Source organism: Cnephaeus nilssonii, assembly GCF_951640355.1.
Source record: "Cnephaeus nilssonii genome assembly, chromosome: 4".
Lineage (NCBI taxonomy): Eukaryota > Metazoa > Chordata > Mammalia > Chiroptera > Vespertilionidae > Cnephaeus > Cnephaeus nilssonii.
The window spans coordinates 50,557,494-50,582,972 of NC_137075.1; the positions used below are offsets into that span (position 1 = coordinate 50,557,494).

A 25,479-nucleotide genomic window follows, 5' to 3' on the forward strand; every position below is an offset into this window, starting at 1 on the left:
GATTCTCTAAGGATGAGAGAGGGTTTCCTCAAAACAGGAAAACCGGCACATCTCAGACTTGTGTCTCTCCAGCATCCTAGACTAGGATCTGACCCATGACACCACGGAAACACACAGCTTCTGTAGAATGGCTTCCCAAAGCCCTGCAACTCCTTGGCCTTCTCCACGAGTTCAAGGACTGGCATCACAGTTACCTTTACTATCATATTTGCTCCATTTACTCAAACCAAAGCCATACTGTACTTTCCCAAAGACTGGCAAAATTATAGAGATTATTAAAACACAGACACATAAACTCAGCAAGTGGTCCAGAACCTGCCTGGTGAGAGGCAGGCCAGGGCTAGGTCTGTGGAATTCACTGCCCCATGAGCCCTACTTTTCCCTTCCCTCCTCTTCATCACCCACAGAAGAAGTGGGGGCCAGAAACCATGATTCCCACCCCTTCCCAGAAATTCTCAAACCCAGAGCTCTGTCCAGGGCGATCATATCTCCTGAATGTATTGGCAGCCGCAGGAAAAGACAAGAATACCCGTCAGTGGGGTCAGGCTGAGGGGAATGAACGGGGTTCTTCGGGAGCTGGGAGTGCAGGGGGATGCGATATTCCGGGTCTGAGTACTGGCAGCTCCCAATTGACAAACAGGAAGGGCTCCAAATGGCATTTCTATGTTGGTATTTAGAACTTGGGATGGCTCTTCCAATAGAAACAATGTTAATAGGTGGTGGTTTGGTCCCCAAGCTAGTCAAATAGCAGTCTCTGGACTACATTATCAGCTAAATAGGTTATTATAGGCTGGTCTGGGAACCTGACCACAACTTAACATGTTGTTTCTATGGGAAAATGCATTCCACGGCAGGCAAGCCGAGGGAAACTTGGCCACTCAAGCCCGTGGTCCCTGCAGCTACAGTAAGCTGCCCAGGGAACTATGAGAACGAAACACCTTCAACTCAGACCACTCCCAACAGTCCTAAGAGGGCGGCCAGAATAAGCCTCCTTGGCCCCAGGCCCAGTGCCACCCTCACCCCTAGCCCGAGACCATTGGGGCCAATGCAGGATATCCGTAAAGTAGGAACTTAAACACGCTGGCGAGGAATTGGATATTCTCATCCTCAATGTACCTGGTTTCTTTTAGAGACCAGAAGGTCCCACCCCACCCGCAACTCCAACATAAAATCAGTCCCCAGGACGGGTTCACAGAACAAGGGTTCAGGGAGCCATTTCCAGAAAGAGCAGCTTCCCGATGAAACAAGGAGGCAGGTCAGATTTGAACTCCCTTTGGCAGCTTTAACTTGTACTCAAGTTATTCAAGCGTTTCAGATCCCCTAGAACCAAAAAATTACCCTCTCTTTTGCAATGTGAGTTCCTTAAAGATAGAAAGTTCAGATTGATCTTTGCCACCCAGCATCTCGCACAATACCTGAATCTTAAATGGTAAATGTAGGCTCAGGTGTCAAACGTACATCCCACTAAGACAACACAAGGGGACCAAATTCAGTCAGAGTAGTGGGTACTTAATTTATTGCAAAGGTCCCTCTGTTTAGAAGAAATCCAATAATAAAGAAATAAAAAAGATAATGAGTCCTAAGAAATCAATATAATTTCATTCACTCTTCTAAATTTGAAGAAATTAACATGAAAAATCAAAAACATAAAAGATACCCATACGTGGAATGCGTGGGGTATGAGAGTAAAGTTTTTCCATGTTTCAGGTGCATTATCTAGAAACATTTTACAGCTACGAAAGCTTCGGGGCTCTTGTATCTCTACTTCTATTTCATGGGAGTCAACAGACAGTGGGTCTTTCAAAACATTTCTCTACCAAACCCTTTCATAAGAACAGAGACAACACTGTTCCTAAGGAACAACAACAACTCATTGATAGAGTTTAAGCTTTTAAAAAGTCAGAGGAAGTTAGCTAAAAGCAAGTTGTTGAGGGTATGTCATAGAAATTAACAATTCACAATATTAGGGGTCAAGAACTTAAGTCTTTTTTTTCTAACTTTGCAATTGAAGCAAAGGTGTAAGCATTATTTCTAAACATTTAGATATCTAGAAAACTTTTAATGAAACAGTCTAATTTAAATTTGAGAGAATATGGCTAAATCAGGAATTTATCTAGTCCATGTGAAGTCACACTGTAGAACAAATATCATTAGCAAATTTTAGAGAGCTTTATAATTTACAAAATTATCATGTGACTCTTCCCTCAGATTCTATCAAGAAAATGTATTATTGTGTCCCTTTTTAGATGAGGAAACTGAAATTCAGAGATGTGAAGTAATTGTTCCGAGGTTACACAATAGAAGCATGTCATAGGTCACTAATTCAGAACCAAAAGAATTCACTCCTAAAATATCCCAAGGTTAGTACTAAAGATTTCTAGGTTAGCGATTAGAAAGATGTTTCCATAAATATCCCTGAAAGAATGTGTTCCCTCATAAAAACTAATGTGTGCCTCATTTTTTGTGCTCTGGTTTTCTTTTCTTCGGTGTGCAAACCAAAAATTTGAAGATCAATCTTACAAAGTAGATTGGAAAGGGAAAGCAATGATAAATACATTTTGCGAACACTCACTCCTACAAATTGGCGCTTCCCTTTCTGAAATAGCTTCTCCATGGTGAGTATCCTGTCCTGTTCCCTCTAGTAATAGCAGCCAGCTCTTAACATGTTCAGTGTTGAGGGGAGCGGTTGGGTGGGGAGCAATGTGGAGATTCAAAATGTGGATAATTCTAAACCTACTCACAGCCCCACTGGAATGTGTTTTGCACATACACTTGAACAGGGGTGTGTCTCATCTTTAGAAAAGCAGCTTCAAGCAAAAGCATCAGATCACCCAGGCAATTATCTGACCTGGTGCACGAAGGCCGGGTGAGCAGGACGATGTTCTAAAAAACCCTCCAGCGTCACAGCTCTCGGACTTAATGCAGAGGCTGCTGGCGCTCGGTCCAATGTACGGAGAGACTGGCAATTCATCCCAACCACCAGCACAGCTCTCCCCTGAAATCCAACCCAAAAGCTTTCTCTCTGGGCCTCAGTGGTGCCAGCGCTATCCTCTCAACACCTTGGAGCTCCGGGGAGGGTGTGGCAGCATTCATGTTTCAAGCTATAATTGTGCAGAGGCGGTGATAATGTCAGCCCAAAACTTCAACAGAGTGACAACTTCCGAGAAGGAGACGATGCTGTCAGAACAGGGAAACGTGTCCACCTTTCTACCTCCTAACAAACCTAAAAGGTTTCCAATCTCTGCAGCAGCTCCCAAAGACAAAGCCTTGGTCTAAAACCCTGCCAGTGTACCTGGAAGTTGGACATTAGGTTGAAATACATCTGTTCTCAAGGAACTGTATACATCTTTTTCACTGACATGAAACACACAGGAAATGTGACTTACACACACACACACACACACACACACATACATACACACACACACACACACACGCTATTCCCCACAAACATTTAGCATGAATCTACTGGAGCAGCTCTTGTCCCCGCATTCCTTTCCCAAGGGGATCTGGATAGATCAGTGATTTTCGAAATCTTTCACTTGAGTCATTAAAGCTATACCATTTCTTTTTGTTTGTTTGTTTTCCAGTTTTATTGATATAACTGACTTGCAGCACTGTATAAGTTTCAGATAAACAGATTCATAATGATTTGACTTAACTATTATGAAATGGTTACCACAATAAAGTTTATTTAAACGTTACTATTTCTTGAATTAAAAAGAGCATTCCTGAGAAAGCAATGCTGCAATGAGAAGACAAACATTCACTCCTGGATGTTACAATATCTGCAAGCATCTTCCTTCCACCCCTGGTCCAAAATCTTACCAACTTTTCATAAGACCCGGGCCTGAAACGCTTACTGTGAAATGAAAAGAACACACTGAGCTTCTCCATCTTGACTTTCACACACAACCGTTGGACAAGGGGAGAGCCATAGACACTTGCATAATTATATCCTTCTTTTCTCCCCCCTCGAGTGCCAGGCTCCTCTGCATAAATTGCCCAAAATTGTATGCCTCATCATTGCTAATACTTAGTATTAGATATTAAATCATTTTCCACAACTCTCAGAGCCATGGGTCAGTCTGGATAAGTGCAGAAAAAGCACACTTGGCAACATCGTTGACATTGCTGGCTGTGGAGCAATGAGCATAAATCTACGTATAGAACTTTACAGTATTAATAAATAGGAAGTGACAAGTTAAATATGCCCATTCTGCTTCCCTCATAAGTTCATGGATCTAGACGATGATCACCAATGTGTGCTGTTCACATCACAAAAAGATATACCGGCAGGCATGACGGACCTCTTAATAGGAGTACACCTAACAAAGTCTTCTCGCCAAAAAGTTGATTCTGATTTGGATCCGCCTCTAGCGCCAACAAGCAAGTCACGGTGCATACAGGAGTCAAAGGAGAAGGACAAGTACCATCAGCACTGGATGCAGGCACCACTCGACTGAGAAACTGGACAGCAGTGTGCTCAGGTGTGGCCCCAGGACTCGCAGTGCTGGTCCGCACACTCCATAGTACTCATCTGTAATGAGATAAGGAGCTGACAGCGTTCAAATCACCTCCCTGCTTCCTTCATGGAGAAAGTCTTGCTATGAAAAAACATGGATCAGCTGAGCTAAATAGTGTGCTTAGTGACTGGATTTACAATCTGGCACATGCTTCTCGTCTCATTAGAAACTGGTAATAAGCTGTTTATGGACTGGCATTTAAGTAGCTCTACTCTACAGGACATGCACCAGTTTCTTCCTTTCCAGCCTTGCTGAGATATACTTGACATGTAGCAGTGTGTAAGGTTAAGGTGTACAATGTGTTGATTTGATACAACATGATTACCACCCTAACATGTGCTAACACCTCCACCCCATCACCTAGTTCCTATTTCTTGTGGTGAGAACATTTCAGATCTACTCTTAGCAATTTTCAAGTATATAACACAGTATTATTAGCTATAATCACCATGCTATACATTAGATCCCCAGAACTAATGTATCTTATAACCAGAAATGTATACCCTTTGACCAATATCTCCCCTTTTCCTCCCACCTGGCAGCTCCTGGTAACCACCCCTCCACTCTCTATTTCTCTGAGTTTGTTAAGCTTTTTAGATTCCACATACAAGTGATATAGAGCATGAACAAATTTCTTCAATAAATAAACTACAAGGTATAAAATGACAAAAGGTACAATCTATATATCTAAACATTTTTAAGAAACATATCAATAATTACAAAATATGAACTTTACTTGAATCCTGATTTGGACAAACTTAAAAAATAAATAAATAAAATTTATGACCTAATCAGGAAAATTTAAATCCTGAGTGTTTGATGATATTTTAATGTTATTTTTAAATGTAATAGTGTATTAAGTTTAAATTTCCTAAAGATCCCTTATCTTATAGAAATGCATATTGAAATATTCACTACATTATCTTTAGGGATTTACTTCAAAAAAATCAGTGGTGAGGGAGTGAAATGGATAAAATAAAATTGACCATTAATTGATAACTGCAGAAGCTGGAGCTTTTGTATTGTTTTCTCTAGTTTTTTATATATTAAATTCTCCTTATTAAAAAAGTTAAAACAACAACTTTGCAGTAGTTCATCCTCATCGGCATATTCTCCTGTACACCATCACCACACCACTTCAGGAACCACTTTTATCTGTTATTTATCTCAACATTCTTAAGAGGGATGGGAATCCCCATTTAGAGATAACAGTCCAATCCCAACATGTTTACCATCTTAAACAAGTGGCAAAAACTAACCAACGTGTTTCTACAGATTTGAAGTGTGTGGCAACTAAATAAGGCTGCTGTTCATTAGACAAGGACTCCAAGAGCAATGACTTCACTACACTTGTGCAAAGAATTAAGCATGTCAGCCCAAGGGGTGAGCTTCCCTAGGTACTACAACTACTTTTAACATGACTCATTTTCATAAGGATACTTTATCTTTTTTAATAAGAAAATAAACTTATCAGTTAACAAAAAAAAATACATTTGAGGGGATTGATTTGTATCAGGTCCATTAAAGGGCTGAATTTTGGCTTTTCTATTCATAAGTGAGAGAATTCTTATAGTCACGGGAAATATGAGAGGAGGAAATCATTTAGCAAGAAATCCTGCTATGTTTTCTGATTCTTCAATATGTAAGAATCTGTGTTAACCCATTTTCAAGGGAGAGCCCAAATGCAAATGAACAGACAACTCAATCCAAGGTCAAAGGAAACTCTGTTGTCTAGAATTCTGTCAAATAGTCAACAATATCCTTAATATTAAGTCAGAATTGCTTACCAAAGAAAAAGAAGAAGAAAAATGGCTTGCATATTCTTGTAAAATTCCTGAAAGGTCTTCAAAACTTTGAAAAGAAAAGTTTTTCTTATTTGAGATTTCTTTCTTTCTTGAGAAGTTAGCAGAGCACAAAAAGTACCTGGTATTTGTTGCTTTGTTTTTATATTTTTGCTTTTTCATAAACCTTGACTGTATTGGTGGCTGTGTGATTTACCCTAAGGGGATGAGAAATATTAGGTAATGCGAACATTTTTAATGACAATTAGAAAAATTATTATCTGTGGAAACCATTCCTTATTTAAAGCACTCTTGCTTTTATAGGCTGAGAATGAATATGAAGCAACCACAACTTCAGAAAGTTTACAGCCATCAATTCACCAGAGGCTGAAATGTAAGGGTGCAGGGATTCTACTACAGCTTTGCCTCAATTAAGATAATGTATGTTTTGTTCTACTTTCCTGGATGTTCAATAGTTTAAGATCTCTTGAAAATCAAAATGGGAATCATTAAAAGAAAAGAAAAATAATAAAACTATTTTCAATTTCTCAAGAGAAATAGGGCACAGAAGAAAAACAACAAATAAGAACCCTTTTGTACTGAATGTGCATTACACTGCTGCAAAGCATGAAGCCAAAGGAAGGGGACGGTCCATTGGAAGGTGAAGGCCATGGCTCTTCTCAGGGGTGGCCAATCTGTGTCAGCCTGGCCCCAAATCAGGCAAGTGAGGCCCGCCCACAAAGCGCCCAGGGAGAACTGTAATAACAGTGAGTTGAAGATGTCCTGGGTCTACGAAAAAGGGAGCTTTTGAAAACCTGGGGGAGGGGGGAACATGGGGGTGGGTAAATGGGAGACATCTGTAATACTGTCAACAGTAAAAAATATATTTTTTAAATAAAGAAAAGAAAGAAAAGGGGAGCTTTCTTTGTTTGGGTGCAGGTGTGCTGTTTACCCACTCAGCTTCTCTTCCTCTTCTTTGCTGGCCAAACTCCTCTTTCCTAAGAGGAAACCATTCCACATGGCTCAGGCCTGGCCAGCCCCAGTGCCCCATTTCCTTGGCCACAGTGGTGGGCACATGAGCAGGAACAGAGCCAGATTTCTCCATGGGATCTGATGTGTGGAAGCTGGGAAAGAATGTCTCTCTTTACCTCTGAGATCATGAGCTGAAAGGTAGTGTGGCTTGTCGTCCACTCGATCGTAACCAAAGAAAGCACGTTTCAATAAACAGCCAACCACCTCACCACAAAACAGTACTATCTTGCAGGGTTCTCTTTGCACTGATGCCAAAGAAAACGGTTTGGGGCCAGTCCTTCCATTTCCTAAAATACAAATTCCTTTCACAAAGCTCTTGGAAATAAAAGTGTCCTTCAGGAAAGAGACAAGGCCTATTTGCCACATCTGCCAATACAACAATGCAAACTTCTCTGGAGGAGTTGAGAGGGGCATATTAATAAGGAATAGTGCTTAGTAAGTTTATTTCCTAACGAAGGCAACACAATTTGGATGAAGGGGTCATTTAAAAATAAAAACCTTACCTGCACATTTGCCTCTAGGTATAGCCAGAACTCCTCAGACTAAGTAAGTTTCCATTAAAATTATATTTTTAAAGATTGTGAAGTTCAAATTTGCTTCCTTTGTTTCTGAAAATAATCAGTTCCAAGGAGAGAAAGCGGAGACTGTGGTCTCCAGATACCAATAATTATCTAACGTTTTGCTTTGGCCATAAAAATCCTGCCTCTTTGTATGACTCCCTCCCTCATTTGCCTTCTCTGTATCAGAATGAGAATCATCTTCATTGCCATAGCTAAACACATCAGGCACTGTAGTAGGAATGGGAAATGTACTATCTCATTAAACCTCAGGGCAACCCAGAAAGGTATTACAATCTCGTTTATAAGTGAAGAAACTGAGGCTCAGACTGATCAAGCCACTTGTCTGAGGTTCCTTCCTAACAGATCCTATGCCCACACTTCCAAGCCTCCCTGAAAACATGGCCAATGGTTATTAGTCTTCATTGAAAATGACTCCTCGGACCTTTAAAATACAGTCAGTCCCGCAAGCAATACCACTCTACCCAGCTACCCAGGACCAGGCTCAAATAGGAAACAGTGTGAGGTAATTATAACATATACCCCAGCCACTAGCTCTGGGTTTTTATGACTGAACTGCCAAATTGCTCCTCGCCAACTCCTCAGGAAATGTTCAGACACTTTCTCAGATTCCAGCTAAAACATCAACTATGTGGCCCTGGGGAGTACGGAGCTCACAGGGTGGTAATGGGATATAAAATTTGCAAACTTGAGGTCAGTGGCCTAAACTCTGGGGTGTGAAGCAGCAGCAGTCCATGAAAGATTAAAAACCTTCTATCCACTTGAAGGTTGCATATCAAGTCCTTCCTTGCAGAGCACGTGTCCACGTCATCTCGGACATTAACCCCATCAGCAAAGAGAGAGAAAGGTATTCCAAATGTAGTGCTGCCTAGAATCATTAGACAGAAGATAATAATATCAACTGGCTTGAGACAGGCTGTTCATTCTGAGAACTAAGCATTAGATCCGGTTCAAACACGGCTAATGCTCAATAAGTAGTTGTCCCTTAGATTAGGCAGATGTTCTGCAAAATTACTGGGATAGACGATATGGAAAACAAGAATTTGAGTTTTTTTCATTACTGGCATGCTCATTACATGGATTCTAAATGTTTAAATTAATAGTTTGGATAACTGAGTCTGCACGTTGCGACAAGAGTCCAAGTTTACAGACCTAGAATTGCCATGGACCATCCCGGGACATCTGACATTCTAATTGCTCATTAGAAGTGTGACTGTGGGGTGGGGTGGGGGGCAGTTACCCTTCAGACTCCCAGAGAAGACTCCCAATGCTCCTTCTCCCACCCCCTCACTGCTACCCTCACCAGAAACCACCTTCCATTAAAAGCCCCATCCCATTTGACCCCACCTAAGCCAGAGACTTCCACTGACTGAAGGGAGTCCGGAGGAGCTAAAGCTTTGATGTCCAGCCTCCCATCTGGGTTGACCACTGAGAGGCTGATCGCACTTCCTAAGCCAAATAAAGCAAGAACAAGAAAAGTGCCTGTGCCCTGTGCCCTGTGCCCTGTGCCCTTACTGGCAGCCCAGCTAAGGACTCTCGAGTACCACTCACCCTCTCCAGGGTATGAACACAAAGGGAGGCATAATCTCCTGCGCAATGGCACACGGCTATCTAAATCGGCTCCTGGCACTGTGGGACTCAGCTTCCACATCTCTCTACTTCACAGAGAAGGAAATAAGCATCTTGAGCACTTGTTAATAGACTCTCTCTGGGCCTCGGTTTCTGCATCTATAAATTTTTAATGTCTGCCCCACTATCACTCTAACTTGTAATCCTATATAATAATCCTATATAATAAAAGGCTAATATGCAAATCAACCCAACGGCAGAACGACCAGTCCCTATGACACACACTGACCACCAGGGGGCAGATGCTCAACGCAGGAGCTGCCCCCTGGTGGTCAGTGCGCTCCCACAGGGGGAGCACCGCTAAGCCAGAAGCCAGGCTCACGACTGCCAAGTGCAGTGGCAGTGGCAGGAGCCTCTCCTGCCTTCGCGGCAGCGCTAAGGATATCCGACTGAGGGCTCCCAGACTGCGAGAGGGCACAGGTTGGGCTGAGGGACACACACACACACACACACACACACACACACACACACACACACGGAGTGCATGAATTTCGTGCACCAGGCCTCTAGTATTTTTATAAAGATGGATGGTCTGACTATAGAGGAAGACCCAAGTCATGATTCCATATGCCAGAAAAATCAAAACCAAGAAGAGTCTTTAAAAGTTATTTATCAAAGGCACCTATTAATTTACTCAATCATAAATTAGCATCAAATGGGTAGGAGAAGTGGCAGACAATAAACCATCGTTCATGAGGAGAGTGAGAGAGCACCAACCCTTACATAGTACCATATTCATAGGTGCATAATAAATGCTGGTTTGACCTGATTTTTCCACAAAATTCCTCTAAAATTTTTATAAGAATCTTTCTGACATCCAAGTGTCTTATCTTTCTTGGTCCCCTGAACAGTCTGGTAAGGCCATAGGTCACATGGTAGCAAGGCTGCCATGAGTGAGGGACCTGCTCTGTCCAACGCAGGTAACTGGTAGACTGGACTCTTCATCCAGAACCTGCTCCTGACTCCCTTCTGCTGCCTCCCTCTGTCTTTCTCCTTCCCTCCCCTAACAAAACCTTACCTCTGTTTTTCTTCTTGAACACCCCAAAACCTTCAGGTGAAAATGTAAAGTTTTACTTAAAATTTAATTTTCTTAATGTTTTAACCCTTATTTGATATTCCTATTATCCCTATTTTATGTGAAGCTCAGCTCATGAAGTTACTTATAAGAAGAAGAAAAAAAGATGAGATGATGATGAAGAAGAAGAGTAAAAAGGAGAAGAATATTGATGACATAGAAGAAGGAAAAGAGGAAGATAGAGGGAAAAGGAGAAGAAACAGAAAAACAAAAACCTGTCTCTAGAATACGTCTCTTTATTAACAGCGATATCACAGCAGTTTAGTTCAAAACTACGAAACTAAGAGCTTAACAGCAGACATAAAGTGTCCATAGGGCCGACATAAATCCTGTCTCCCAGCACCCACGTCGTAAAGTGGTTGTACTATATTTGGACTTCGATGTGTTTGGATACTTATATTTGAATGTAAGTATGACTGATGGTCTAGGAATTCACAACCCTTCAGAACACTGAACCAAATAACTTGTCTAATGGAGCAGTTCTCCCGCTCTGGCCTGCCTGATGTCTGGAATACATCTCCGGCTGGGAATGGCAGAGATAGGGGATTGTCCCCTCTCCCTTCCGCTCCGAGGGGCTGAATAAATAGACTCTGTGATAACTTCAACACAAAAGCCACTTGAGAAAGTGGGAAAGTCACAAGGACTTAAAATCAGACTTTGATAGTAGAGTATTGGATCCACAATCAAAACTTGACTGCATTCCTAAGCCAGTTTTGTTCTATTAACAATATGGCTGCTCCGTTTAAGACAAAATTAATAGCGTTCAGCTCATTAGAACTCTAATTCTATTGGCAACTGTACATCTTTTTATTTATTAATTATACTCCCTGATTCTTAAAAAAAAAAAAACCTTTCGAGGTATATTACACCAGCAGATATGTAAAAAAATGGCTATTAATAGAAATTGAAAATAAAATCCCATATAGAAGGAAGGCAAAACATATCAGGTACCTAAGGTAATAAATTAAAGTGTGCATTAAATTTGTCCAAGTTTCTTAGAAGCTAAAGGAAAAGCAGGAAAGTTAGGAGTTTCATAATTCTTCTATTTCAATAAAACAAAATTGGCCAGTTTATTAGAACTATAACATTATTCCTAGGGTTTGTGAATTCTTTAAATGTGGAACTGTGGACAAGCTAAGAACAGTGCCTTAACATTAACCTAACAGAACATGGAGACATATTGTTCATTTTTCATTATGCAGTCACAGTAGCAAAACACAATGATACATCTTCAGTAGGGAACTAAGCCAATCAGACTCAATCAAATTAGATTAAAATATAAACATCTGCCCTGGCCAGGTAACCAATCAATGTGTCAGTCTCACATCAATATTTCTCTCTCTCTCTTTCTCTCTCCCTGTCTCTCCTCCCCCTCCTTCCCTCCCTTCCACCCTCTCTAAAAATCAATGGGGAAAAAATCCTCAGGTGAGGATTAACAACAACACAAATCTTAAACATCTGATCATCCGTCCCAAAACCCATTCCTTCACTTTGATAGCTAGTCTCCAAAAATGCCCTCCCCAGTTCCTCCCCTTCCTGCAGACACATGCTGCTCCCCACATAAAGAACTAGAACAACAGTGTGGTGATTTCGGGGGAGGAGGGTGGAGGAGGATGAGGGCATAGAGTAGATATATAGTGATAGAAAAAAATAAAGAAAAAACCTGGGGGGTGTAATTATGGCTTTTTTTTTTCTTTATTGATTAAAGTATTAGATATGTGTCCTTATCCCCCCATTGCCCCTCCAACCTCCCACTCAGGCCCTCACCCCCCTGGTGTCTGTATTCATTGGTTATGCTTATATGCATGCATACAAGTCCTTTGGTTGATATCTGTCCCTTACCCCCACCCTCTCCTACCTTCCCTCTGAGGTTTGATGGTCTGATCGATGCTTCTCTGTCTCTGGATCTGTTTTTGTTCATCAGTTTATGTTGTTCATTATATTCTACAAATGAGTGAGATCATGTGATATTTATCTTTCTCTGACTGACTTATTTCGTTTAGCATAATGCTCTCCAGTTCCATCCATGCTAAAACTATGGCTTTTTGTTCATGTCCTTGAATGGCAGGGAATGGCAGAGATAGGGGATTGTCCTGGCTAGAAATGGCAGATAGGGGATTGTCCCCTCTTGGCTTCAAACTTAGCCATGCAAGTCCAGGCTAAGTTTGAAGAAAGTCTGGTAGCTTCCACTTTTGTACTCTTGGAATCCTGAGCTGCCATGTAAAAGGTCTGGCTACGCTGCTGGAGAGTCTGTCACAAGGCCACGTGAGAGGGGGACAACCTGAGACCACATGAAGATGTGAGGAACGCAGCCAAAGATCCAAACACCATGAGCCCACCCAGCCCTTCCAGCCAGCTTTCAGCCATTCAAGTCAGTTCTGCAGTCCACATATGGGGTCAAAGCATGTGACCCAGGGTCAAGAAGCTCTTGCTCAAAATCGAGCTACAACAGACACTTATCCTGAGCAAGGCCTGGTCGCTGCACTTGGGGCTCAGTTTCCCCATTTGAAAAAACACACTACGTTGCTCTACCCCCAGGGGCAGGCCCAGGCAGGAGATCACATAGGAGAGAGCTTTAAAACCTGGAAGTCCCCCAAAAGAGCCAGACAAGTGACTCTTTGCTTCCTTTATCCCCCTCCTCTATCTGTCCACTTAGTTAAACCACACCAAAGTAAACAGGGCTACAGGCGCCAGTCCACAGTCACAGAACCAGAAACACGTGAAGAAGTCCTCTTGCTCATTCCAGCCCCAGTGACACTGCAGGGAGCAGAGACAAGGTTCCCCACTGTGCCCTGTGCAAATTCCTGGCCTGCAGAATCATAAGAAATAATAAAATTGTTGTTCTTTTAAGCCACTCAGTTTGGGGGTAATTTGTTACATAGCAATAAGATAACCAAAACACAGATGAAAATAGCTCGTTTCCTTGTAGTACAGGGACTTGGAATGATTTCATTTCTCATTAATGGTGCTATAATGTTTTCATGTGTAATAAGTTTTAATAATACTTGGAGGTGGGAGCAACCTAAGTGCCTCTCCCACTTTGCCTCACACAACTTAGTGGTTGAGTACTGGCCAGGTTACTTCTGGAACACCTTGAGCCTCTTCTAACCCCCTCCACTGCCATTGCTTAGGCCATCGTCCACGCTCACCCTGACTGCTATGTTAGCTCCCCAAATCTCCCTGCCTCTAGTCTCTCTATTCTCTAAACCAAGTGGCCAAGATCTGATCGTGTTCCCATCTTAAAATCCTTTACTAACTCACCATCTTCACCTTTCCGACGATCAGGTAGTGATGGTATGTGTCCTCTGGTTCCTCTCCCAGCCTGACAATGCCACTCTATGGACAGGCACACAAGATTGCATATTACACAACTCCAAGGCACTCCTCTCACAGGCTACACTGTGAGCTGGGCCCCTTGGAGCCAGGCAATGCAAACCCTGCCCATGACCGCAAACACTTTATGTTCTTTTCACTTCGTGCCTTTTCCACTCAAATTTTTCTTCATTTCTCTCATATACGTCCTTCGAGCTCTGATTTATATAATTTACCTTATCCTGTCAACCAGTCCATCAAAATGGCCAGGCACTCAAAAACTGAATATTGGACACCTACCATATGCCCAGCTCCTAAGTATTCCTAGTAATAAATAAAACAAAAAAGGAAACCGCCTTTAGGAAGTTCTCAGTCCTCATAGTCACTTATTTGTCCCATAGAACAAAAGTCAGCAAACTTTTTCTGTAAAGACAAATAGCAAATAATTTGGTTTTTTTCCAGGCCATACAGTCTTTGTCTCAACCATTCCACTCTATCCCTTAGTGTGAAAGCAGACATAGATCATATGTAAACAATGGGCATGGCTTTGATTCAATAAAACTTTATTTATAAAAAACAGGAAGCTTGGTCCACAGTTGGCTGATCCCTGGTAGACTTTCACTTTGAAGTCTTTTTCTGATTAATCCAATTTCCACAATGATGCTTCCTTTGTCATGTGACTGCATCTGCCTTCAATAAATGTTGAGTCTTTCCCCGCAGCAAAGGTAGGGGAAGATTTTGGGAAAATGAAAGATTCAAGAGTATGGAGAAAAGAATAAACTTACCAGGTATAAGATATATTATACTGGAGAAGCAGTGCAACACATTTGTTAAGAGCACAGATTATGAAGACAGATTTCCCAACTAATTTATATCTCTGGAGTAATTACTAGAACTCTGCATTCCTCCATTTCTTCATCTGTTTAATGGGCAAGTAGGTATAATCTCCCTCTTCAAGAAGGTATGTGTTCAATGAATTAACATATGTAAAGTGCAATCGTGAGGGATATATCAGAGCCTGCTATTCTTTACCATTATTCCTGCAACTTAATGTAAAAATTATATATGGCAGGCAACCAAGGTAAAAAATGAAAGAATTCAGTAACTCATCGTAGTGTGTCTTAAGAATTTAAGACACATAGCAGCCTCTCCTGGAAAGAGAAGTCTCTCTTGCAACTTGATTCTGAGAAAAATCTCTCCCATGGCACATGAGCGCAATGACATCATGAATGACATCATGAGCAATGACATTATGAGCAATCTCCCTAGCTCAGAACCTTGGGTGATGCAGGAGTGCCTGTGATGGTTACCTACCACTCTCAATAAAAGTCAAGGTATAATACTAAAACATAAGATATGCGCCATCCAAAGACCCCACCAGATCTAACATTCTTTAATTCCTTCTGTTCTATTATGTTATTGCAGAAATTTTCTTGTTTGACAAAATATTATCATGTTATTAACTATGCCTGGGATTGGGCACAAAGAAATATTAGGAATTTTAAGGGGAATTTTACAATGTTTTAGCCCCACATTTTTGTCCAGTGGAATGAAAAACCAAAACCAGAACTAAAATTAATGAAGAAAAAATATCAAAAATTTGTCTCTAAAACTTAACCGTTGTGTGCCTCAGCTCTTATAGCTATAAAAGGAAGCTAATAAATGGACTCACTTCATAGAAATGCTGTGGGCATGAAATGAGGTCCCATCTGTAAAACACTGAGAGCAGTGCCTGGCACATAAATGTCATCTAAATATCACCTGCCACTTCAACAATTGTTCTTACTATTTGTTTTTACTTAATCCTAGATCCCATGTCCTCTACTATCTTTCTGTTGACTCTTGGTTCCTGTAATGCATCTGATTGTGCTCGCAAATATTAAGGCCCTCGAGGCCATTGGCTGTATGTCTCTGGCATTCCACACACCTAAATTCAGGATGGCTTTCAATCAAGGCTTCCTGAGTTAATGAACTCTCTGAAATCCCATCTAACAATACGTTAATGTTAAAATGCTTATGATTGGTTTCTTGCCTTTGATGATTTTACAACCTAATGGGAAAATCAAGCTTAACACTCTTGAAACATTAAACTCTCATAAGCCTGCCATATAACTCAGGCCTGGTACATTATTGATTTCAGCTTTCTAAATCAAAATTATGGGGAAAAAAATTCTAAGTTGCTCAAATGGGCCCCATTTATTGGGTTAGTTTCTAGAAACATAAAATATGTTAGTAGAGCTCAAGAAAACATATTTTAAACCTTATTTTCACACTGAAAATTAAGGTTCACATTCCCAAATTACTTAGATTGGTTGCCTAGTTTATTGTAGGAAAAGGCAAACAAACTAGTGTGTAAAGAGCCTAATAATTTGTTCAGTATTTTGCTTGCTTAGAGTTATTGGCATAATACTATAACCTTATTAAGTATCTGCTACACAAGAAAGAAACATTTCACTAATCTTTATAATTCCAAATAAATTTGGACAGATATCTGTAATTCTGTTTCCATCAGCCCTAACCCCATCTCAAGGAGAATGGTGCATGTTTTAATTAATTTGTAATATCAACAACTTATGCATTTTTGTCAACAACCACTATGTCTTAATGTTACGAAATGGGTCACATAAATAAACATTGTGTCTCCATCTTCTTTTTTAAAATGTGGAATTACTGAAGCCTTCTACTTAAGAATATCTTTTTTAATGGTGCCTCAATATTTTAGCTTAATCTTTTCAATAAATGCAAGGACAAACCTTACCACTGCAGGAGTCTTTTAGCCATATTTCATGATTAGCCTATCGGACTTCAGGTGAAGCCTTAAAGTCCTCTTTGTAAAGTAAAATGGGCTTTATAAAGTCTACAGAACTTTTTCTGTGTTCCCTGTTAACGTTCTTTATTTTAATAACAGACTTCTGTGTAATTAATCCCTAGGAGTTTGCCGTCACATAATCTACCCTGTGTATGAACTGTTCCATGTGTATTTTTCTGGGAACAAGACCTCTGGAAAAAATAAACAAATAAACAAAGACCAAAAGGAATCACGCACAAGGGGACAAATTGTGTGAAATACAACCAGTCTCATACACTTATAAACCAGGCAACAAGGATAAAACTTCTCAATTCATCTTATCAGAGATTTAAGGACAGGGGTTTTACTCTAAAGATTTCTTTTTCCCCTTTGACAGGAAACTGTAATATTTCCTTATTTGAGAGCTAAAGCAATAAGGCAATCATAAATAAATGCTGCATAACTATTGCTATTCAAGTAAAGTTGTGTGTGTGTGTGTGTGTGTGTGTGTGTTGTTGTTGTTGTTGTTGTTGTTGTTGTTTATTGGATTGTCTCCCACACGTTTTGCCTAATCACACAAGTTAAGAATCTGGCTGAGAAAAAATCTGATGGACTGAAATTTCAACAACAAAGCTAGAATTTTATTATTTCTCATAAACTCATTTCACACAAATTAACAACACCCAAGCAAAGGAAAACTACTATACACTTATTATTTGAAAACACTTTTGAAACTTGCAAAATTCTCATTTCAAAATCAAGAAAAATGTGATTTTTGCCGAGTAAATGCAGACCACACTCACTCCATTTAAAAATATTCCTGTAAAGACAGGAATTGGCGATTTACTCTAAGAAAACACAGCAAAAACTGGGAAGAAACTTGAGGATGCTTAAATTTCCACTGTGGAACAACTTCTGCTGCCCAGTGGGAAGAAAAAAAAAAACCACCTGCAACAGGATGGGAGGAGAGGAAGACAAGCTAGGACTATACACCCAGATGGTAAAGCTAGGCAGTCCCTAGCCTGTGAAGTGAGGCAGCTGACAGGATAGGAATACATATACGTACCAAGAACATGAAGGCGAATCCTGTAGCCACCTGTCACCTCAGAGAAAGACAAGAAGGCAGTATTTGTAAGAGAGATTAGGCCAGCGCACACCAGACACTGATGAGCTTAAAGTGCATTTTAACTAGAGGAAATATTAGTGAGGTGCTGAAAGTTGCTGCCACCATCTGGGCATCAGGCAGACTTAGGGGTTACAAATCACTTTCACTTCATAAATGGTGCATTTCCATTAAAATGGTAAACAGGTTTTACTTTAGTCAAAGAGGTTAGTTTTAAAGCTGGTAATATTTTAACTAGCAAAAATAGAATTTTAAGCAATAACTGGAAAAATGTTACACACAACTGCTTTCCCTGATGATTTATGCAGCAGGGCATGGTTCAAAGACTTATTCATGGGAGACTGTAATAGCAATAAGCAGAGAGAATACATTTAAATGCTATTCAAATTTAACATCAGAACTGGCATTTGTTTAAAATGAATCGGAAAACTTTTGACCCAGCAATTCTATTTTTATTAATATATACCACATATAAATTTGCACATGTACACACATAGGTATGTAGAAGAATGTTAGTAATTGCACACAAAAATGATATAATCTAAAGAGCCATCACTAGGGAACGTACCGGCCACATTATGGAATTCTATATGCCAAGAGAATGCATGAGGTAGATCCATATAAGTTTATAGATGGATGCACTAATGATATATGAAAGTGAGCAAGGTTCAATACAGTATGTACAATATATTCCATGAATTAAAAAGGACACACACCAATGGGGGGAAAAGGAGACATACTGCAATATTTTCAACAATAAAGAATTTTTTTTAATAAAAAGGACACACATATATGTGTGTATATATACATATATATTTATGTGTATATGTATATGTATATGTATATGTATATGTATATGCCTATAATTTGTTTAAATGCCCAAGAAAATGGTCTCTGAGTGCTAGGTAGAAAAATACTCTTAATTGTATATCTTTTTAAATGATCATTTTTACCTCTCCAAATAGATAAAATGAGAAAGATAACAATAAAAACCCTTATATTATGAGGGTTCATTATTATATTATATCATATCATGTTAACATATAATATTTATACTATAAAGGTTAATTTTAATTATTTTTAAAACATTTCTATACATAACATCTTAAAGGTAACATGAGAATTAGGAATAGCCATAATTGCTGTTCTATTTAATATCATGCTTATAGGAAGGCTTTATAAATAGTTTGCACCAGGGTAACATCTGTGCTAGTGAGCAAATACTACGAGGAACATAGAGGGTTATCTCCCTATAGTCACAAAAACGTAAAACCCAACAGAAGTCAGCGCTGGCATGCGTGAAAGTGTTAAGCAGCAGAGCTTCCTTTCTGTTTCCACGCTGAGTCTGTGCCTCCCAGGAAACACCCTGGTTGGTGATAGCACTTAGAGATGAGACAGATGTCTGCGGGCCTCATGTCTCCCTGCAGACTTTCACCCACAGAATTAAACCCCCACTTCCTCTCTCTATAGGAACCGTGGCCTCAAGCTTAGATATCAAGATAATGTTACATAGCAGAAATATCTTTTGAAGGAAAAATGCTGGGAAAATTAGGTCTTTTTGAGAACATATGAAAATCAGAGTTTCGGCCCATCTATTGAACTTGCAATGGGCCCTCACACACAGAGCAATCAATGCCTGCTGCCTGATCAGGATCCAGCTTCACATGGTAGGCAAACTGTCTTTCCAACACAAAGACCAAGAACCCCACAAAGACCAAGATGGAACTGAATTCATTGTAACTATTTCCTGGGGTCAGGAAATCACACATGTTTTACCACAGCCTAAGTGCGGGGCTCGGACAGTCATCTCGTCCCCAGACCAGACCAGGACTCAAAAACCCTTGTCTGTCAGTTTATTGCACGTTTTATTCCCTGCCTGGGCCATGCAAACACAAATGTCTACATATATAATTAAAGCAGCCCATAACGAGAAATATTAAGTGAACTGTTCAGCCACATATCGCAGGAGACAACATCACTTGGTCACTCAGGGCCCTATAATCAAGCTACAGAACTACTCAAAAAAGAGCAACAATGAGAATCCTAAGCACTTCATGGAAAGCCTCTGAGTATTTCCCGTCTGGGTTCACTTAATAGGCTCCTCCCAGGAGGTAAAATGGGTCATTTACAGTCCATCCTGCTGCTCCTATGGAGGCTTGACGTTAACCTCAGAAAGGAATTTCTTTTTCAACCTGAGCAATTGTAAAAGAGGTGTATTCCCACCCTTCTTCAGTTCAGGAAACTGACAATCTTTATACAGCCGAGCTGCCCAATTTAAATAGTTCCTGCTGAAACAGTTTCTGTAACAGGGGCATAGGGAGCTGGTGAAGTGCCCAGTTGCGTGTACATAACACATACACCCCTGGTTTAAAACACACCTTTAAGGCTGGTCACGGCAGCGTTAGTGCCCCAGGGAGATGACGAGCCCCTTACAACCCAGAAACAAGTTCTCAGAAACGCTTGTCCTGCTGTGCTTCCAGGGTGGGCATCTGAAGAGCAGTGCTATCAGAAAGCTCCCTCCCTGATGTGAACAGCACACCTCAGAGGACGCCGACCACTCAGTGTGTCTTCTCCCACCGTCCCTGGACTCCCTCCCTGTCCTTGCTCCCTTACAAACGGAGCATCCGCAAAGATGCCCACAGGGAAGGACTTTCCCCCCAAACCCAACCGGAATTGGTCTGAAGGGAAAGGAATGGACTTCTCTACTCTCAGTCGCAGCTCCTCCCCTTCTTCCTCAAAGAACCCGTCTGGCCTCCCCAAATCGGCCTCCACAATGGCCCAAGATTCCTTTTACCCATGACCTCCTCGCCTCTGGGGCAGGAATCCTTCCAGTGGTTTATCCTCGAATGCGCCGAGGACCGGTAACCCTTGCACTTCTAAGGTGCCCCCAGGAGGTCTCGTCGGGGATCCTTCCCCGGTCGGGAGTCCACCCCCGCAGTTTCTCTGGAGGAGAGGGAGGGGAGACCCACCCCAAAGGAGCTGCCCCGATGCATTACCCTTTCAGCGCGTCGTGTCCTCCGCCGCCTCTTCTCTTGGCCCGGCTGGCTCGGGTTTCCTTCGCGTTCCCAGCTTCCACATTGGTGTCCGCCCCATGGCTCGTGTAGGACGCTAAGAGCACGGTAAATCCCAGGGCGACCTCCAGCAGCCCCCCTCGCCGCATGGTGTCGAGCGGCCGCCGGCTCCCGCCGCCTCTCGCCGCGCCCGGGGCTGCTCCGCGGCCGCCGCTGCGCCCTCACGCGCGCCGCGCCGCCGGGGTCCCGCTCTCCCGCCGCCCGTCCCCCGGGCCGGGCTCCTCCCGCCTTCTCCAGGCGCTGCTCCCACTTCAGGCGGCCCGTGCCAGCTGCAACAGACAAACCGCCCGGGCGGGGAGTCATTCAGGGCATCGGGATGCTGAAGCTCCGCGGTCCCCATTCCCCAGCTCAGCCCGCGCGCCGCCTGCGCGTGGCGCACTTATTTTGGGTAAGTGAGGACCGTTCGGTCCACAGCTGGCTGAAAAGCCCAGGCCCCCGGCAGTAGTGGCTCCAGCCAACCCCACGGCCTCCCGGGCGCCGCCTGGAAAGCGCGCCGCAAAGCACCCAGGTCCGGAGAGGTCCTGCGCCCGGGGGCGAGTTCGCTGGGGTTGTTTGTTCACGGCACAGATTGCGCGTGTCGCGCGCTCTGAACGCCCAGCTCCCTCGCCTGTCCCCTCCGCCAAGCCGCGGGGCCAGAAGCCCGCCGCGCCTTCCGAGGCCGGCTGCGGGCGCTGCCACCGCCCCCCAAGCATCTGACTCGGAGCCGGGCACCGGGAGACCCGGGCCAGGAAGCTGTCAGGCAGAAGGGAGCCAGCACCAGCTGGGGACGTTCTGGGACGGCCCCTCACCCCCATCCCTGTCCTCAAAGCGGCGCAAATGCAAACGCCTCGGTGGCTGGAGCTCCAGCCCCGGTGGCCGCCCCTCCAGCCCCCCGGTAGCCGCCCGACCCCTGTCGGGACCCCGGCTGCACCCACTGGAAAAACGGCGGCTCCGGCTCCCGGGGAGGCGGCGGCTGTCCCTCAGTCCTGGCCGCAGCAGCCGCTGCCCCGCTCCGCCCGCAGCTGTTCCAGCTGTGGCCGCCTGTCCGCCCGTGGCACCCACAGTCTCTGCCGCGGCTCCCGCGCCCCCTCCTTTCCCCACCTCTTCAAGTATCGTCTGCGCAGCGGTTTCTCGCGAGAGAAATACTTTTTTTAAAAAAAGAAAGAAAAAGAAAATGACACCCCCTCCTACATCCCCCTCATCACCACCCCACCCCTCGGCCCCATCCATCCTCCCTTTCCACTCCCCTTTGCCAGCCACCGCCTCGGCGCAGGGGCCTCCCTCGCTCGCGGGATTAGTGCAGTGAGAGGAGGCAGAGGTGATCGGGTCCTGCCCGGCCTGGGATTGTTCGTTTGCGGGTGAGAAGTTGAAGGAATGGGAAGACGTGGAGTAGCGGTGTAGCCCGCTCTGCGGCTGGGAGGTCAAGACCCAAAATTAGCCTCTCCCGTGATCTAGGAAACCCGGCCCGCGCGCGGAGAGCTGTGCCACCTGCACCGAGAACGCGCGCTGGAGACAGCGGCCCTGGAGGCCTAGGCGGCCGAAGGGCGAGATGAGACCTGTCCTCGCTGCCTGTGCCTCTTTACAGCGCCTCTTGGGCAGGGCACAGAGCGGCGCCTGCGCTGGAGGCCAGGACCTGGGGCCCAAAGGGTCTTGGGCCTTGGCAGGGGCTGATGTGCTGGCGGGCGGGAGGGGGTTGGGGGGAGGGAATCCTGACACTTGCCCCCTGGGGAGTCGAGAGCCTGCTCCAGGCACAGCTCTTCTGAGGCTCGGTTCAAGCCAGCCAGTCTGCATCCAGGATACTCCAGTAGTCTCAGTGTGATTCTGCCCCATAGGCCTGTGCCTATATTGAAACCTGGGATTTGGGGTAGGGCTGGGATGAGATGGTCCTCTTGCCCAGCCCAAAGCTAAGACTGGGCTTCTGCTAGATGACCCTATTTCACCTGCCCAAACCACGGGATCATACACACACACACACACACACACACACACACACACACGCTCAGCTGCCTGTCCAGGACAAGCAAAGCACCGTGACTTTGGAGAATATAGTATTTATGGCAATGGCATCTTTATATGGATAAGGCCCGGTGTTCCCTGCACCCTATAACGATCTAGGCCAGGAAATCGCATCCTGGGCCTTGGCCGCTGGGACTGGAGACCCCCAGAAAATCCCCATGTATCAGCCACCAGCTGCCAAGCCAGAAATCACAGCTCAGCACAAACAGGAAGCCTGTTGAAGGGGTTTTTCCTCATTTGCCATAGTTTGTGCCTAAATAATAGGGTATAGGCACCTGGGCAAGTTATTTAACCTCTTTCCAATTGCAAGATGGGAATAATAATAATAACAACGTTGACCACACGGGTTGTAATGGTGATGCTGAACGAGCCTGCTGAACTGTTGTGACACATGAAGGTGGAGAAGAAAACTAATTGCCAAAACCATGAGCCCATTTCAAATCACAGTCCTGTAAGTACATGGGGTCTGGTTTGAGGTTTAAAATGCTCTTCGCAGAGTCATCAATTGGAACCTTGATCACACACCCTTGGTTGAGTCAAGGCAATCATTCATTCAAGAAGTTATTTGCTGAGCACTGTGAGGCAGTTAGTGCATGGTTGAAACAGGCTCCTTGGAGAGCAAGGCAGAATGTTTCTCTCCAGGCAGTCTACTTAAAATAAATAATGACCCAATTGTTACATGCCAAGAGGGAGAAGCACAGGGTGTTTGCTTAGAGGACATATAAAAAGGGGACTTGACTTAGGTTGGGGGCTATCAGGGAAAGCTTCCATGAGGACATGATGTTTAACTTAACTCCAAACACATGACTAGACTAGACTTAGGGCGGTGGTTCTCAGCCATGGCTATATAGTAGAATGACCTACGAGCTTTAAAAAAGTCTGTCACCAGGACCCAACCCCTGATGGTTCTGATTTCTGGAGTTGAACCTTCACTGGGGCATTTTTAAAAGTTCCCTGGGCAGGGAGAGGTAAGGGGGTTGTTCAGATTGGGAAAAGGGTCTGAGCAGAGGGACTGTGGCTCAGGAGAAGCAGGGCTGATGGAACCTGCTTGCTTTCTCTACACTCCACTAACATGGGAGACACTCTCTGCTCTCTCTGAGAATCTCTACTCAGTGTCATGTTGGACAGCAGCAACTGAACACAACTTTTCCAAGGCTTTTCCTACTAAGCAAAGAGCATATCCTGGTGCCTTGCAAGGCCCCCATTCCAACACTTCTGGCTATTTCTATGATTCCTACCTCAACCCTAAACTACCTTCCAGGATTTCACTCTAAGGGAGAAATTTAGGTTAAATGTTTGCTTCTGCTCTTTGTCCCCATCTTCTCCTCTTTTCTCCTTGGCCCCTTCCTCCAGTAGAGGAAAGACTTTCTGCATCTTCTTTATATGGCATGCGAGCTCTAGCTCAGCGGTCGCCAACCAGTGGTCCGCGGACCAGTGGTGGTCCGTGAGGTCTGAAAGGTTGGCGACCGCTGCTCTAGCTCATATCCTTCCTTCTTTGGGCAATAAGTCTCATGACTTCCACCATGATTAAAAATCTGCAGGAGAAGGGTGCAAAAATCTGATTACTGAAAGGGAAATGCATTTTTAAATACATAAGAAATATTCCCATTATCTAGGCAATCACCATATATTAGAGCAGTGTGCTTCCAGTAACAAAGTTCAGTAACAAATAAAATCTATGTCTTTGCAATAAGATTTTCTTATGCCAGATGATTCAGAAGCCACCTCTCTTCATACTTATCATAGTTTATAACTCTGTTTGCAATATAAGTTAATAGGCTAGAATGCCTTTATCCTGCCTCTCCATTTCAAAGAATTCTATCCATTCTAAGAGCATCTGCTCAAATTACTCCTTGTTCAAGAGGCATTTTAGCTCATATGGTCTCTCTCTTGTTCAGACCTCATTGCACCTATTAACTGAATCACTCATTTAATAATTTATTAATTGTAATATGTAACTATAGTATGCCTCCTATGTGCCAAGCACTGTTAGGTACTGACAATTGGGATGTTTATTATGTTGTTATAGTGAAATATATATTTTTTCTGTAGTCATTGTACTTGTTCTCCCCTAGCTAGATTATGGATCCTTAAGGACAAGGTTACATGTCTTATTCAAGGAAACTTGTACAGTGTCCTAAAAACAGTTACAAAACATAATTAGTTAATTTGTTGTTGTTTGATCAACTGGAATCTTCTGACATTTTAGCTTCCATCACTTTATATCTCCTTTATATCTCCTGAATAGATGTCTCTGTCAGCAAGGGTTCTGTCTACAAGCAAGAAAATTAACTCTGGACAATTTAAGTTTTTAAAAAATGTGTAAAGTATTATCAGGTCATAAGATGGCTCATTGAACCTGACTTTGTGACAGATGGAGAGTAGCTCAGTTCTGAGTAGAAGCAGCAGAAACAAATGGAGAATCTCTTCAGTGTAATGCTGTTTGAGTGAATCCATTCCAACCATTTTGGTCTTTCTGCCACACTCCTCAGGGTTCAAATTCAAAGTCTAGGGTCCAATTGGCCCACAGTTCTGTCCAAGGGAAGATGGAGAAGCTTGATGGATGGTC

The 25,479-nt window shown here is 43.1% G+C and overlaps 1 protein-coding gene across 1 annotated transcript in view; it reads right to left on the bottom strand.

Moving 5' to 3' along the window:
* Positions 1–21,988, bottom strand: part of FBN1 (fibrillin 1) — a 231,190-nt gene extending 209,202 nt beyond the window's left edge. The window contains exons 1-2 of the mRNA XM_079768479.1: positions 21,830–21,988; positions 20,841–21,184 (exon numbers count right to left, since the gene is read on the bottom strand). Coding sequence (XP_079624605.1) covers positions 20,841–21,004 — 164 coding nt within the window. The 5' untranslated portion in view covers positions 21,005–21,184; positions 21,830–21,988. The remainder of the gene's footprint in view (positions 1–20,840; positions 21,185–21,829) is intronic.
* Between the last annotated feature and the right edge of the window lie 3,491 nt (positions 21,989–25,479).